The 16,971-nt window shown below is 36.1% G+C and overlaps 1 protein-coding gene across 3 annotated transcripts in view; it reads left to right on the top strand.

Annotated features, from left to right (window-relative positions):
* Nucleotides 1-16,971, top strand: part of WDR72 (WD repeat domain 72) — a 128,056-nt gene that overhangs the window by 10,395 nt on the left and 100,690 nt on the right. Inside the window, exons 2-10 of one of the 3 annotated variants that reach the window (XM_040602193.1) lie at nt 769-930; nt 2,029-2,135; nt 5,089-5,167; nt 8,211-8,385; nt 8,943-9,019; nt 10,857-10,976; nt 12,937-13,082; nt 13,447-13,543; nt 16,512-16,653. In XM_040602193.1, coding sequence (XP_040458127.1) covers nt 778-930; nt 2,029-2,135; nt 5,089-5,167; nt 8,211-8,385; nt 8,943-9,019; nt 10,857-10,976; nt 12,937-13,082; nt 13,447-13,543; nt 16,512-16,653 — 1,096 coding nt within the window. In that variant the 5' untranslated portion in view covers nt 769-777. Of the gene's footprint in view, nt 1-768; nt 931-2,028; nt 2,136-5,088; nt 5,168-8,210; nt 8,386-8,942; nt 9,020-10,856; nt 10,977-12,936; nt 13,083-13,446; nt 13,544-16,511; nt 16,654-16,971 lie in introns of those variants that run through there. The other 2 variants (XM_040602195.1, XM_040602196.1) reach the window with 2 other exon arrangements.

The raw sequence follows: 16,971 nt of genomic DNA, 5'->3' as shown, positions 1-16,971 counted from the left end.
ATGATACGTTTTTTGGACAAGGGACTTAGGAGTTGAGCAGCAGAAAGAGTCTGTTTACTTTCCCTGTTTCCCAGCTTGCAACTCTGCCTCCACCTTTCTTCTGGGTCTTATCTGTAGGATAGTGCTAGTTAGTCAGCTGATAGTGTAGGGTATAGTGCTTTGCTGTTCTGGGCCTTGTGTGGGGTTTTTTTTCATCCCTGACCCACCAGCTGTTGTTTCCTTCCAGCCCTATTGCCTCTTTCTCTTGCATTATTCTCCTAGGAAGGAATGATAGACTCTTTATTGACACCTTGCTCCTGTGCCATCTCCATGCTCTGGCAGTTAGCTGCTGAGAATGAGCAGCACTGCTGGTTGGAGGCAATAGAGGAGGCACGGTATACTCCACCAACCAAAATTAGGAAGAAGGTGACAGTGACATGGACCCATCAGACCTAAGCCAGGTTTTATGGGGCAGCACACAACTCCTGTTGCTGATATTTCAGCATTGTGATCTTACAGGTCCCTGGTAACTGGTTCTGCTTGATACTGCCTAGATTTAAAATGGTGGCACATCACTGTCCTGCTGCATATTTAAGCTGTCACTGGATAGCTACCTTAATGAAACTGTTAGTGTGATGTTGGCAACAGCTAGAAAATGTTTTAGTGCCTCACCAACATTTTTGCAGCAGTATTTTGTAGCTCCCCTTTTCAGATCTCTATTAAATTGCCTTTTGTTTTTTCTTATGTTTCATGTTACTGAGAACTGTTGTGACTTGTGTCTGCTTTCAGGTGCTGACTATGAAGGTGTCAGTACAGGCTGTGGCAGTGTGGGGGAAAATAGCTCCCTCTCACAGCATCACTGCTGTTATGATTACAGATGACCAGCAGACTATAGTTACGGGAAGTCAAGAAGGACAAATATGTCTCTGGGATCTTTCATCAGAATTAAAGGTTTGTATCCACTACAGACTTGTGCTATAGTCTGCCAAGTAGACAGATAGGAGTTTTATGTTTCATTATTAACAATGGGATAATCCAGATTTTCCTGTACTTAGATTAAGTTTTAAAGGTAGTTGTGGTATTTGTTACAGGAAGCTCATGAAGCAAGAAGTGTTGAAATGCCTATATGAGCAACCAGTTATTTGCAGACTTTGGAAAATTTTTCATAGGTTATCATGGTTTGATTATAATTTGAGGTGGTGTGTTGTGAGTAATGACAGCAAGTAGACATGCACAATCATCATGATTCTTATCTTGAAAAGTCTTTTTTTCTTTAACCAATTTCTGAGCATGGTCTGTCATTTTAAGGGGGAAAAAAACCCCACCCCAACTACTTATAAAAATAGAGCTTTCTACGAGGTTAGCAATGAAAACATTTGTAGAAAGATGGAAGAAATAAGATGACATGTATTGTTGGTATAATTAAGCTGCAAACCTCTTGGCATATTATTATTATTATTGCTTTGAATTTTGTATTTATTTTTCTGAGACTAGAACAGAATCAAAACAGTTCCACTTTTTTTATTCTGCATTTCTAGAACTTTGGTTCTATTCTTTTTGGATTTAGCTGTCTCATTAAGATACAGGTTGAAACTTTAGTTTGTGCTTTAATGGGGCTACCTTTTACCATTAAGACCATTGCATGCAGTGAAGCTAATCAAAGGGATTACTTAAACACATTGTATGAAACACATGCTTAAGAGCTTTGCTATATCAGTTCCCTTCTTCTCTACTGCTTCTGCATCATGCTGTAGGCTGAAGGCCAGAGATATTCTGCACATTGCCTGTTTTATAACATTTGGTGCTCCATAAATTCTTCAGAAGGTGCACTTTTTAGGCTACAGTGAGTACAAAGACTGCTCTTTATGCAAACTGCATAATCCATCCACATCTTTATACATTCCAGAAACATGACTGAAGAACATTAAGAGTATAAAGCAGACTGACAATTACTCAAACATCTACAAGTAGAATTTTCTTGCTTTTAGATGTCCTTAACTTGTATGGAAAATATTATGTTTAAGTTAATTGATTGTATTATTCTCCTAGATTTCATCCAAAGAAATTCTCTTTGGCCATACTGCTTCTGTAACGTGTTTGGCAAAAGCAAGAGAGTTTGAGAAACAACCATATGTAGTAAGTGCTACTGAAAATGGGTAGGTAACTGAATATTCAATTATTCATTTCTAAAGTCATGAAATGTATGGCAGGTGTAGGTCAGATTCTGCATTTGGCACGAGGTTTTTAATTTACTTCTATGATATGAAAAGGATAGCAGCTACTTACAATGACTGTATTGCTTATATATAATAGTCTAAGAGCTCATCTTTTGCACAACAGAAGGGTTTGACAGATTCACAGATCCAGTTATTCAGGAGGATTAATTGTTCAGAGGGTCAGCTAGGCCCCATTCAAAGGTAGAATAACAGGCTATTGGAGAGAATCAGCAGGTTCAGAAGCCTTTCAATATCGTGATGTTTTTTCTGTTCCTTCCTGAGCTCAGCCTTGAGAATTGAATCAGTGCAAGAGGCTAATGTACTCTGATCCAGGTTATGCTTGCTCAGTGAGTATGTATGGAAGCACAGAAAAGACTGCCCTTGAATAAAAGGCATATATGTTCCATGTCTTTTGTTTAAATCTAACTTGCTATTTTGGAGTATATCCTTTTAACGGGCTCCTGATATTGTGGTTCTTCTCTGTTGTGACTTGGCCCATCACTTGAGTCAAACTAATTTCTACAGCTCTGCTAGGTTAGCATTCAAGATTTTTTTCTCTCTGAATATTTGATAATCTTTTTAGCTGGGGTCTGAAGCCCATCTGTTTAGGATTTCAGCTGCTGAAGGGAGTTAGGGCTAACTTCTTACTTCCTTAAGGCCTTTCCTTTAAACAATTTTGCCTTGCTGCTTAATAATATTCTCATTTTGGGTTCATCTTTTCCAATTAGCAGGACAACTGTGTTAAAACCTCTTAGCACCTTAGGACTACTACTTGCTTACTGAGGGGCTTGTTTATCCTTTCCAGCTGCTAGGATCTCTTGATTCTCTCAATCATGTGTATACAAGAATGGGATAACTTGAACAAACTGATTCAGGCTTCTGAATCTTCAGAGGTTGGACTATCCCACTGCTCAGACAGTGGTGAACAATTCAGGTTGTTATGTGCAGAAAGGAGGACAAGAAGTCTATGGAGTTAGTTTTGTACTGGCCTCCTACATTCTGCTCAAGGGTTCAGAGGTGAAACTATTTTTCCATCTTAATTCTGAAGCTCTGTTAGTGCAGTACTGTTTTCAAATCATACTGGGTGAAAAGATACTGTATTTCGAAAAAGCTGGGGTGAAGTGTTAAGAAAAAAACCAGGGGGTTTGGTGTAGACATACCATACAGAAAGATGTTCACATCCAAAAGGTTCTGCCTCTGAAGGGATTGTTTGGGTTGCTTGGAATGTGTATATGTAGGACTGAATGATCTTCTGGCCCCTTTACATGTTCACTTTTACTGAATTAACTGCTGACTTCTCATCTGTATTACATAAGGGTAAAGCATCCATCACTGATTCCTGGAAGGTTACAACGTGAAGTTGAGATAATTACAAATAGGGTGCCTCATCTTCAGGAGATGCAGAATTGTTTGAACTGCATTTTCTGACCTGAGAATCATTCACTTCTGCCATTTTCAAGGCTCCATCTCCTTGTATGGAGGGTGGAAGGAATTGTATGGAAGATGTTACTCTTCCCTCATCCCACTTCATAATCTCTTCAGTGTTTGTATAACTGACATTTCCCAGAAGGATGAGTATTGAGCAGGGGTTTTTGTACTTTTTATATGGAAATCTATAAATTAATCCATAATGATTCAGAAGTTCTTACTGATTTCCCATGCATGTGTATAGTAAATGCTGTAGTACAAGTTTATCAGCACGTGGTATCTCTCCTTGTTAGTACACACACTAAATTCAGTGCAACATGCAGAAGCTGAAGCTATATTCTTGGTCTCATTTGTGCATGTTTGCATGCATGTATCATTGTAATGTAGCTCAAGCAGTTAATTGTCAGTCTGATATAGACAAGGAGAAATTAACGTGCAGCATAAGCATTCTGTTTAAGTTATGACTCTTGGTCTACCAACTCTGATGCTACGTTACAGACGTGTAATTTCGCTGTTCTTGCTCAGCTCAAAAATATAAATGAAGTAATATTTTTAGATTAACAAAATGTGAAAGCGTGTAGATAAAAATGTAAATCACTAAGTGGTGTTTCTGATATAATAAATTGTTTTTCCCCAATCCGGTCTTTAAGTCCTCACACAGAAGATGTCTTGGAATGTAACTTCAGAAGTCATAAAATGATTGTTTCAACTGTGGAAATACTGCTTGCTGTTTAAATAAAATCTGAAGGTATCAAAGTTTAACATTTGATTGCTGAACTGTGACAACATACCTCATTTACATCATCTAATTTGATCATGTTTCTGTTGCACTCTAGTCCTATAGAATGTTGAATAACGTCTAGAAGGGGAAGACTGGTTAATGCGTTTCTGACAAACATTAACCTTAAATGTAATTAAGCATAGCTACAATGTTGCGTGGTCATTTGCGTTGTCAGGAGGCAAGTGCTGTCTCAATAACGGGTTTCGGGAATAGCCTCATGGTGGCACTGTTTCTTCTTAAAAGAAGTTGAGGTTCCTCTCAAGTCTCAAAAACTGAAGTCTGCTGCGACAGAAGATGCGTTATGTTTTTCAAAACGTGTGGTTTAAGTTCAGTGAAATGAATCACTTTCAGAAGGATGTAGTTCCAATGACAGATAGTTACAGTGATGCCTTGACGAGCTGTAATGGCAGTATACCTACAATTTGTTGTAGACCAGAGCTGGCCTTAAAGTCAGGTTTGTTGCAGGGCAGCAGGGTGTAATTGCCAAAACAAAAAGAAGCAGATACTGTATGTCATCCCCTGCTAATGACCACAACATTTCTTACCCAGTAATCTGTAACAAAAAGCCACATAAACGACCAGACTGCACTTAAGTACACCACTAAAGAAAAAATTGGTGGTACAAAATTATTCCAGCCAATTGAGTGGAAATGACAGAGAATAATATGAAGTTATCTTTGGCAGGGAGATGTGTGTTTGGAATGTCACTAGTGGACAGTGCATTGAGAACGCAAAGCTTCCTTATAGGCATACAGCCATCTATGTAAGTATAGCTACTTTTCATGGAATATCTTTGCTCATTACAAGAGGAGCTTTTCTTTTTTTATCATGATATATTTCAGAAACATACAATTTTAAATGTATAGATTATAACATGCTTAATAGGAGAGGGGGGAAAAAACCCTGGTTTCAATATAAGTAGTTTTATGTTTATTTCTCCCTTTTTGACTTCCTTCGAAGAAAAGAACTGAGGCTTATGTTCCCCTGAAGTAATTAAATAAAAATGATTCTTTTTAAGCTGCAAATGTTTGGAATGCAGTATCAATTAACTTACTTTAAGGTTTGGTCATTGGGTAGCAAAGTGAAACTGTCTTAATCTTTACTCTAGTCCTGTGTTAAAATTGCATGGAAACTACAAGTTTAATACTGGCTTTATGGCGATGTATTTTTAGAAGTAAAAGCGGTCTAGCCAAACATTGTGACGCAATCTGCTGAAGGTCTTTGTTTCAAGTGTTTGAAAGGTTTTGATGCCTAACTACTGACCTCCAAAAGACTGCTGCTCTGCCTCGCTTCCAAAGATACACTTTCATTCATTGCAGAACTCGGACAGATCACTTATTTTCAGAGGCCAAATTGCTTTAAGTATTACTTCAGATAATTTCAAGTGTCTGCTTTGAACTGTATCCAGGTATACTAGGCATCTAGATGTTGGAGTGTGAGGGTGTGTTTGAAATACATGTATGTATATGATTGAGTAGCCCAGCGTATATGGATTTGATTCAGTGAGATGGCTCATTTCTGGATATATTAGAAAAGCAGCTCAGGGCTCCTAGGTTAATTACAATGCTGTCTTTCTTCAGTGAGGAAGTCTAGGGTGGAACTAAGCCTCCAAATGATGAAAATCTGGGACCTCTTGTGACTCAAACCGTGGCCAAATTCAGAATCCAAATGTTTTAAAGCTTCCAGAAAAAACAGTGTTTTTCATGACACTGTTTTGGTTGACATGATGACTTCACATGTAGTTGTTAATGATGAAGAGAGAAAGCTTGGGTAGATGACCAAATAAAAATTATAGAAGAAACACTTCTTAATAAATGTTTTTACATATGTGTGTGTATATATTAAAAAAAGCATAGACTGTTAAGAAGTTATGCTTTAAACATATGCACAAAAATTATATATTTATTCTCTTTACATGTGCAAGTATATGCATACACAAAAGAACTTCAATTATAATGTAACAGAGGTGTGGTATGATCTGCTTTCTGATACTGCTTAATTAGATTTTAATAGTTAGTTTTGGGTACTTCTGCAGAACAGGAGGCAGATCTGACCTAGCTGAATATCTAACATTCTCTGTATGTTTTTGTGGAGATCAGAGGTAGAATCTTCTTTCTTACCCTTCAAGTAGGAAAACCAAATGCTTTTAGGAAATTTTTACTTCTCCTCTATTAAAAGTAAGCTAAACCTAACTTTGGCTAGATAACTATTTTTGTTCTACAACTTGGGCAAGATGGCTAAATGAAAATAGGAACATGTAACAGGAAAACGGTCTTAGGAAGAAGACCAAATGTTGCTAGGAGGGAAAACTATTCTTAAAATGTAACCTTTAGGTATTTGTAATAAATTGGGCTTTTTGTGAGGGTTTTTTGGAGGATGGAGGTTTTTTGTTAAGCTAGTTTATTTTTTAGTCTGTTGTAGTTTTTGTTGTTCCATGGTAAATGATTGCTTGGGGTGTAATAGTACGTGAGAGAATATAATTTCCTACAGAATGTTGTTGTCTAGAAGGCTTAGTTCACACTTTTTTTTATTTTTTGATAGCATCACTATTTAAAATCCCTGCTTTATTTTTAGTTAATGTTTTAAACTTTAATTAAACTACTAACCTATCTGGTCTAGTAGGTACCTTTTGTTCAGCATACATGATTCAGCTATGAATGCCAGATGTCAAGCAGTGCAAAATGAGTATTTGCTGTTTGAAATGAAGTTTAACACCAGGGTCAGCTCTTAACTATTTGTGGATCTTAACCAGAGTGGGATTTTCTCAGAGGACTAACTGTCTATACAAATCTTCCACATCTAGCCTAATTTAAGAGTAACAGTAATTACAAATAGTTTCTACTGCTAAGTATTTCTGCCTCTAATTCCTAATATCTGTGGAGATACTTGTTCCTATTCCCAGTTATTTATGCTTCTTTTGTTTTCAGGCTTCAGTTAGCTAACTGATTGACCAAGAATTATCAAAGCAAAACTGAATGTACAAAGAACTTGTAGGAAACGAGGCAGAATTTTCTGTCTGTCTGATATTTTTTTCTGACTGCATGGTTGTTCTCTTAACTTGAAGGATAGTACGTACTTGTAAATTCCATTTGAGGTTGCTGCTTATACATTTATAGCAATTATGTGTACAATTGCAGATAGATCTTACACAAAATGCAAATGTCCTTGCATATATAAAACATGTAGCAAAAAAGAAATCTTCATAGTCACTCTGCACTGCTGTCATCTCTGTTCCATAGTACTTTGCTATGTGTCTTTTTGTATCTACATGATTGTTGAGAAAGAATGAATCTTCTGGACACTGGAGCATTTAATGTCAAAATGAAGACTATCTCATCATGGAATAGAAATTCTTCTTGGAAAATAATGGAAAAATAATTATGAAAATATTTATTATGGATCTTCTGCATTTTCCCCTGAATTATTCATCTCTATGTACTCCTTGATAACTGGAGCTTTATCAAGTATTTGGAGAGAGACAAGGCCTCTCGGAGAAACAAGTCTCAAACTGTTTAGCAATTTATAATGGAAGTTAACACCTTGATTGCTTCTAAAAATTCTAGTATTAGGGCAGGGCAGATACTGCTTTCAGTATGAAGCACATCTAAGCTGTATTCCTATGTTAAATTGATATATATATGTTAAATACTTGTGTCACTAGCAAAATTCTGTATAGTCTCGCATATGCAGTAGTCAGTAATGCTATAAGTTTTGATTATAATTCCAAGTATGACATGCATAATACGAAAAATGTGTGCCAATTTGTGTAGCTCTGTATGCTGACTCTCTTCTTTCCATTTGTACAGTATTACCATTGCTCATTCCGAATGACAGGTGAAGGCTGGCTTCTTTGTTGTGGAGAATATCAAGATGTTCTTATTATTGATGCTAAGACTTTGGGTGTTCTTCACACTTTATCATCATCTCAGTCTTCTGATTGGATAAATTGTATGTGTATTGTACACTCTGCAAGAATTCAAGGTATACATTGTAGATGTATTTATGTAGGCCAAGTAAATTGTGATAAAATACTTCTGTATACATAGTACAATACTACTAGATTTAATATCCAATCATGTTTTACAGAGTTCTTATGTACAAGATATTAACATTTTATTGGCAGCGCTTGAGGTGTTTGTAATAGTCCTAATGCTGGTCATGCCTCATTTAATGTTTCTGAAAGAGAAAAACAAGCAGCCTCTACACTGGTTGCAAGCAGCTCATTTCTTGGCTATAAATACAAACTAATTTTGTAATATTGGGGGAATAAAGGACACAAACCCACTGTTCTATGCCTGCTATTAAAATGTATCTGATTGGATGAAATAATTATTCACTACTTGCTTGCATGTTTTGTCTTTCTGTACACCAATTGGTTATTTTTGTGTAAAATTAGTATTTTATCTAAACAGTGTCCTGCAGAATCCATGTTTTAGTGCTGTATAGAACACCAGCATCTATGCCAAGGTTCTGTTTTGGCATTAGGTGCTGTTTGAACTTGGTTTCAAGTTGACTGTCTCACTGTTAACTTTTCACAGAAGACTCATTGGTTGCAGTGTCTGTAACCGGAGTTCTTAAAGTGTGGGACCTATCTTCGTCTTTGAATAGCATACAGGTAAGTTTGTATGAGGTGTGAAACAGTAGTTTGAATGTTGACATGAGTGTAGTAGTGTTCTCAAGTGAAGGATACATCGAAGCAGAATATGAATAAATTAATCTTCTGGATATATATTAAACAAATTGATTAATTTTGTCACAAAATTCTGAAAACACACCCTCATATTACTATTTAAAATCAGGTGGGCTATTAGACAGCTCTTGCCTTGACAACTGCAATGTCTCTTGCCCAGGCTTCTTGTCTTCCCATGTTTCATGATGCTGAAGTTGTAATGCTTTCCTGTTGTCCTGATGATGTCACTCCATTCTCTTAACCCCTTCACTCTGTCCTTTTAAACTCAAGGCTCCTCAAAATCAGTCTTGGTATTCCCTCTTCACCCTTGTTACTTTCTTTAAAATGGTCCTTTAGACTTTATTTTCTTCTGTCTGTTTCTACAATGCTGTGTTCACTTGGGAAAGACTTCCTATGTGAAGAGCCCTATTTCTCCATCTTCAGCTATGCTATTCTGTACCAACTTTTCCATGTTGATACTCTCAGCAGCTGTCACTTGACATGCAGAAGTGTTAGAATTAGAATACAGTGTAGTGGGTTTGAATTAAACTCTGAGAGCTAGATTCACAAAGGGACCTCTGTCTTACAGCTGAGTACTATGAATCATCAACAGAAATGGCAAAATGTCAACAATCTTCTCTGAACACCCGTAATAGATTACTGCCTTGCTCGATAAACTGCAGTGCATGCTGCAGCACTACTTGTTAACGGGTAGAATCAGGCCCCTCAGGAGAGTCTGTCAAGGTTGATACCATACTAGTGCTTTTGGTTTATCTGAAGTGGGTTTTTTGGGTGGGGTGAAGTGGGTGTCTTTTTCAACATTCCTAGGAGAAGAAATACTATCATGCTGTAGAAATTCTGGGGACTGGAACAACTGATTACAGACATCAGAGAAGCATATATGATACAGTGCCATCCTTTAACTGCCTGGGGCTTTCTTTTAGGAAGGGAGGAGTGCAGAGTTAGTAACAATCAGGCTACTTTATATTTAAAAGAGCAGTATTTTAACAAATATTGTTGGATATAATCAGAATTAGAGCTGCAAGTTGTAGTGAGACAGTGGTTTGCAGTTTGATAGCCATGATTCAATGACCAGCATACTTCTCCCTTGAGTTGTTTTGATACTGTTGGTATCTTTACAAAACAGAGGATGTCAGTGATATAATCAATAATTAATAAAAATAATCCTAATATAATAATTTTGAGCATGATGGCCTTTGAGAAGTCTGTTATTCACACAAGAAGGGTGAAAACATATGTTTTTAAACCATCCGTACATTCAGCTATATAAAGCTAAGAAAATTAATTACTTTTCTACTACATTTTAGAGTTGTTAAGTTTAAATAAGACATATGACAACACCATATGTCTCAGACTGTCCTGGTTGCAACAAGGATGAGAGGGAAAGCAGACTATTCATTAGCCATTCTGAATCTGATACTGTCAGTTTATAGGTGGTTGTAGCTATATTTTTGACGGAAGAATACTTAACAGTTATTCATTACAGCAGATGCTACTTATGACCTACCTTTAATCCTTCTCCATATTCATTATCACTTCTTTAAGTGAGATCAAGGTCTGAACCATGCTGAATGTCTTCTGTTTACATGGTACTTTGAACTTTGCTGTCTTTCTGTCTCACTTCTAATTAAGAATTATATGTTGCTTTGCATTTTGAAAGTGTATGTTAACAGGGTTATTTTCAGTGGGTTGTTTCTATCCAAAAGTAAAAGCTCAGATATCTAGAATAAATCTTACGGCTTTCTTCCCATGTGCTATAAAGGAGAGACAAAGCGTGTGTGAGAAGGAATCAAAATCTCTGGACTGTATAAATTGTCGAGCAGTACGGTTTTGTACTTACACTGAAAGGCTCCTTCTAGTTGTGTCCTCCACATGCTGGCAGGTACATTATTGAGCATTATACTTTATTTTAATTATGTTAATAATTTTGAAAAGTTAATGTCACTTTTACATGCAGATACTTGTTTTTCTCCTCAGCTTAAAGAAAATTTTCACTAATTGTCAGATATAATAGTGCACTGTATCCCTTCTCTACTTATCTTAATTGCCTGACTGAGATGAGGTGTTTATTTTTTATTAATGTATTTCTGCTTTAAAAGTTTAACATGAAATTGGCTGGGTAGAAAGGGGATTACTTTCAGTATTAGACAGCTTTAGAAAGGGGATTACATTATTAGTTTTAGAGAACTGGATGCATTATAGTCCCCTGCACAGTGCATTTCAAAAGGAGACAAAGATACACAAAAACTGTTTAAGTATGACAGAAGTAATCACAGTTGGCAAGCCCTCAGTAACCCAGGGGCCTTTGTTCCTTCAGGGCCAATAGCCTGAGTTCCACTAATAGTAGCCAACAAAACTAAAGACCCCAGACTATATAACATTTTCTTGTAGATGTAAAAAATCATCATCTAGTTACCGAAACCATTATTAGTTTAAATTTCGGTTGAACTGATCTTTACTGTTAAAATGCTGTATTTCTTTTTCCTAGTGTTATGACATTCCTCTTAAAATAATCCTGAGCTATTAGTGCAACATATGTACCTGATCCAAACACCACTGTGGGGGTGGGGGATGTGGAGAGGCAGGCAGACAGACAGCAGTGACAGCAATTTCATGTACATCTGAGTCAACTTTGAATAATACAATTTTAGGGTATCCTTGAGATTTCTCTTGGGCTATTTAAAAAAAGTTTCTACAAAAAAACTGATAAAGAAATTCCATCAATAGAATGGATAGGCTTTTCAGGGAAAAAATGTGTAACATGCATTGTTTTAATTTCTATGATGTTTTTCTGTAGAGGTGCATGTTTCTTGTAATATCTCCATTTGCGTTTGAATGCTTAAATTTTACTGTTTAAAGTATTGCTATAGATACATAAGTCATGTTGGATTTCCAGTGTTTGTTTCAATGAATTTAAAGCTTTAAAGCAAATTATGATGATCTTAGTCCTGAATTAGAAAGTATGTGGTATGTAGCATAGCAGAGATTGACATCTGTGTTTAGAGTGGCTCCTTAATTCTACAGTAATGAAAATAGAGCAAATTAGCTAGAAATTAGCTAATTAATAGTAATTAGCTACAAGTAATTTGTAGAAATTCTCATTCTGAAATCTATTTCCTCACACTGCTGGAATAAATTATAAAAATATGGCTATGAATACTCTCTCTATGAGGCCACTAGGAACATGAACAAGCAGACAATATCCTAGGTTGCCCTAGTCATATCCTGTTTCAGCTTAAAATGGGAAGGTCAGAGGAAGCAAACAAGGCATAAGTTTTTTTACCAGCTTTAGAAATGGAAATGAAAATTCTTGCAAGTGAAGGGGATTGTATGTTCTTTGCTTTTAATTAATTTGTGAAAAAGAAATCTCCGCTCCCCAAAGAACAACAGAAAAAGTAACCTTTAAGATATGTGCTGTGATTATGCCAGCAGATCATCTTTTAAAGAATATAGACAGAAATATTTATTGCTTCTGTTGAAGTCTTCAATGTCATATTTGTGCTAAACTCATTATTTATCTCTTCACAGGAAATTAATAGTCCAGTAAATAATAATAATGAATACAAAGCAAACCAAGCTAAATCCCATCCAAAATGTCCTAATGTAACAGAAGGCTCTAATGCTGCTTTTATTGGCAGTTTCTTTGTCTTCGAAATACATGGTTTGATTCTGACTTTGCAGTAGTCTGATAGTTGAAAACTGCTTTGGCTTTAAAAGACATAGTCAAACTACAAAGAGTCAAGCTAATGTTCTATTTATTAATCCATTGCCCCAAACCAGCTTGAATTAAAACTAATGTGCCAGTACTATTTGTTTATATTTTATTGTTTTTCTGAGCTTAGGTCTATGACTACTGTGATTTCTCCTTGCTTTGTACTGAGTTCTGTAAAAGTGGTCAGTGCTTTGCTGGTGGAGAAGTACTAGCAGCTTACAGACTTATCATCTGGACAGAAGATGGCCACAGTTACATCTACCAGCTGCTAAACAGGTGGGCTCAGATGGGAAATTCACACAAAAAGTTCAGGTACAAGATGAACTCTGGGAGGTTTATTATGGAAAATCTCTGCATGTTGCAAATGATCAAAAACCAGAACAAAACCACTTTGGCACTCAAAGATTTACGCTGAGTTTGACAGCCCTCAGTCTTTGTTTGACACAGCAGGGAACATAGGAATAAGATTAGCCATGTAGAACTTGGGCAGCTGGTGCTGTGATTTCAAAAAGTCGCTTGTAATTACTTATTTGGTAACTTCTAATTGAACTTGTGAATCTTGGATGTTACTGTTCTGCTTTCTAAAAAAATATGACGTTCTAAAGCTTTTAACTTTTTTTTTTTTTTTCAAATTATGCAGTAGGCTTTCTAAAAGCATATATTCTGCTGATGGGAAAGTGATGAAAGAAACTGTTTATCCTCATTTACTCTGCTTTACTGGTGTGAAGGAAAACAAGGTAAAGTCATGAAGGTTTACAGTAAGCTTCAAAATTTCATTCATTATTTGTTTGCAGTTACCTGAATGATGCCTAAAAATTGTTGAATTCATCAACAGATTTAATTGTTCTGTGAAAACAAAGAGCAAGACTTCCCTTCATTTTAAAATTTTTACTTAACTTGCAGATGCTTATAACATGTCTTTGTCTTAAATTCTAGCAATATTTACTTTTTTCATGTGGCAAAAGATTCCAGTGCTTTCAACTATAGATAGGCTAATTGTTGAAGTGATGTTTTTTCTAATGTTAGCAAAAAGTTCAGAACTTTTTTTTTAAGTTACATGGTCTAAAATAGCTTTAGAAGCTTTTACTTTTATGTCTGTAAAAAAAAAAAAAAAAACAACCAAAAAACAACTGAACAACAAAAGAGCCAACCCACAAGCAAAATGTAAGCAAGTCGCTTAGTTCTTGTTTTGTTAAGAAATACATGCATGTTTTGGTGTAGCTACATAAATATGTTGCTTCCCATATGTATCCATCCTAAATTAAAGGAGGTTGAATATGTGACACTTCATCCATAATACGGTGAGCAGACTGACAGTACCCACAGTGCATAAAATTAGACACACATGACTTCAGAACCATGGCCTGTACTTGAAAAAGCCTCTAAGATCAAGAAAAGCGGAAGCTGAAAAAGTAGGTGATCTTTATACTTCTGATTGAGAATTCATGTTTAGCCAAGCACATCATACCAGTTTCAAATATAGAAGTTACTGCTTAGACAAAGTAGCACAAGCAGGCTCAGCTATGTTGGAAAACCTGCAGCTTGACTGACTTTTTGAGTAGTTCTTTGTGTGACCACAAAGACATAGGTAAGGAGAAACAGTTAATTTAAAGAGTAAAAAAATTCTTAGAATTAAGTAGGAAAAAATAAAAATCAGTGGCAGGGGTTCTTACTTTGGCAAAATGGAGCCAAAACAAATATAACACTTTTTCTGTAGCTTTGGTTCTTGTTTTCTTGCTAAATCTTATCACTAATACTGTTTATGAAACAGTAATCATTGGAAGATATGGATTTAATCACTGCCTGCAGTTGCATTAGTTTTATGTATATATGCATGAGACTGAGACCTAAAACAGGTCTTTAAACAGTTTCTGAAAATATGCAAGAGACACATTTTTACTTGTAGCTGACTAGAAACACTGTCAAATCTATGACTGTGTAAGGTTTTTCAGTGTTCTTTTTTCTTTCTGTTGATAACTATAGGCTCTTAGAAAGTATTTTTGTTGCATACTCTTGTGAAGCCTGACAGATATAATTTTCAGTTGAAGGGCAATAGCACAAGCCATTCAGTGTTTCCCCCAAATGCTGTGATATAAAATCAGATAACTGCTGAAGGATGCCAAAAGATCAGGTAGCATGAAGGAAAAGAAAAAGCCAAAACACATGGCTTGGCAAATTATAGGGTTGTAGTGGTGGTAGGAAGCTCATACATGCTTCTCCCAAAATGTATGCATTTTTGAAATAATATCACCTGCCCTTTTCTAATATATCTGCTTTAATATTTACCTTACTACTAACAGATATGTGAGACAACAAAACTGCCAATGTGGCGATCTGTCTTGATCTTCATTCTTAGATAATAAACTGAACTGCATTGCAGTACAGTTACTTATTGTGGAATTTACTCCCAAACTTCAATGTTGCAAATAAGATATATCCAGCATATGGGGATGTTATTAAAATATCTTGAAGGAGCAAACAGATTCAATCTGTGTACACTACCTAAGTAAAGATGATGTGTGGAACAAACCTGTTTGTGCTGATGACCTTTCATCCCCACTTTCTGCAGTACACGGTGTGCTGTTGGGTTTTTTTGGTGTGGGTTTTTGTGTGCTCCTGCACATATCTTCCCAGTTTACTTTCATGCAAAAATGATCCTGATTGGATGCTCCAAGATAACTCCACAACACAAACACTTCCAAAGTACATGCCTGGTGTAAACTCTAATATACTAGTGTAGAAATACCTGGAGTTTCCTATTTTTCTTGACTTCTGTGGGAGTTTTGAGCAATTAGAAGCTTCCCCTTAGACATCTCACCTGTTTTTATAATAGTTGAGAATAAAGCTTATGTAACAACTAAGCAGGATGTTCTTGGCAAGTCACTGGTAGATTATCATGTAGTTTGGTTGTTACTGATGTGGTAATATAGAATTATCTGTGGTGCTATGCTTATGGACAAAGAAAGCCTACAGACTTCTAGTCTTCATGGGAGAATAGAAACATGGTGTTTGTTAAAGATAAATACACTGTAATAAGTTTTAGCATTGACTAAATGAAACTAGATACCTGTCAGTAAGTCTGTTTATCAATTATATTGTATGTCTGTAGTTCTCTTTCCAGATGACTGAATGATGGTGTTTTAGACTATTACCTATCTACGTAAAAGCATAATTCTTACCTTTCATTATTTGTAGCAATTTAAACTAGCATGATCACAGTTTTACTGAATTTATTTTAATTTGAAGATTATCAGTTTTTCACTGCATCTTTCTCAGCCTGATCTTGGTACTTATGCTGCTTTTTTTCATATTTTTCAATAGTATCACTGGTGATACTATTGATAGATTCTCCATTTAGAGACAGTGAACCTAGGGAGCCCTCCCATTCCACTTTTCCGTTTGGGATGTAGGCTTAGCCAAGCATACTGGTAAAGCAGAGCTGATCTTCAAGAGGCTTGCACCAAGCAGAGTAGACCTGGTCAGAGCAGGAGTTAGGGACAGGTGAGGATTCAACCATTGTTTTATGTTTCTACAGCTTTTGGTGTAAAAACAAAAACAAACAAACAAAAAAAACCACCCACACCACAAAAAACCAAAAAACCCCACAAACAAAAAACCAAAAAAACCACCCTTTGAATTTGCAATTATTACATTACTTTAACAGCTCATTTGTATCAGAATAATTATTTCCTGTTGTTTTGACAGAGTTTTCCTTTTGTCATGGGCTTTGTGAATGAAAGGAAGGAGCCTTTCTATAAGGTTCTTTTTTCTGGTGAAGCTTCAGGAAGAATCACTTTGTGGCATGTTCCTGATGTCCCTGTGTCAACATTTGATGGTTCGCCAAAAGGTCTGGCAATTCCGTGCCCTTGATACAGTCCTTTTAATGATGTCTTCAAGTCAATTTTAATGAAAACTTAAATTCTCATGGAAATATTTTCACAGTAGAAGGTGATGCTCATTCATTCATTGTGTGATGATTGCCTGTAGTTAGGAGTGAGACACTAACAAAGATGAGTGTCTAGAAAATCTTCACGGAACTGAACATATAAATGTTCTATTTCCTTACCATCTGCCCATAAATGTTCCTTTACCATGTGTCATGAAAATTTTCTTAGCTGGGCCTGCTTAAGGTTGTTTATGGAGAAGTATAAAAGAAAGGATTTAG

The sequence above is a fragment of the Falco naumanni genome, chromosome 7, assembly GCF_017639655.2.
Source record: "Falco naumanni isolate bFalNau1 chromosome 7, bFalNau1.pat, whole genome shotgun sequence".
NCBI lineage: Eukaryota > Metazoa > Chordata > Aves > Falconiformes > Falconidae > Falco > Falco naumanni.
Note: the sequence above shows the minus strand (reverse complement) of the source record. Positions and strands in the feature narration are given on the sequence as shown.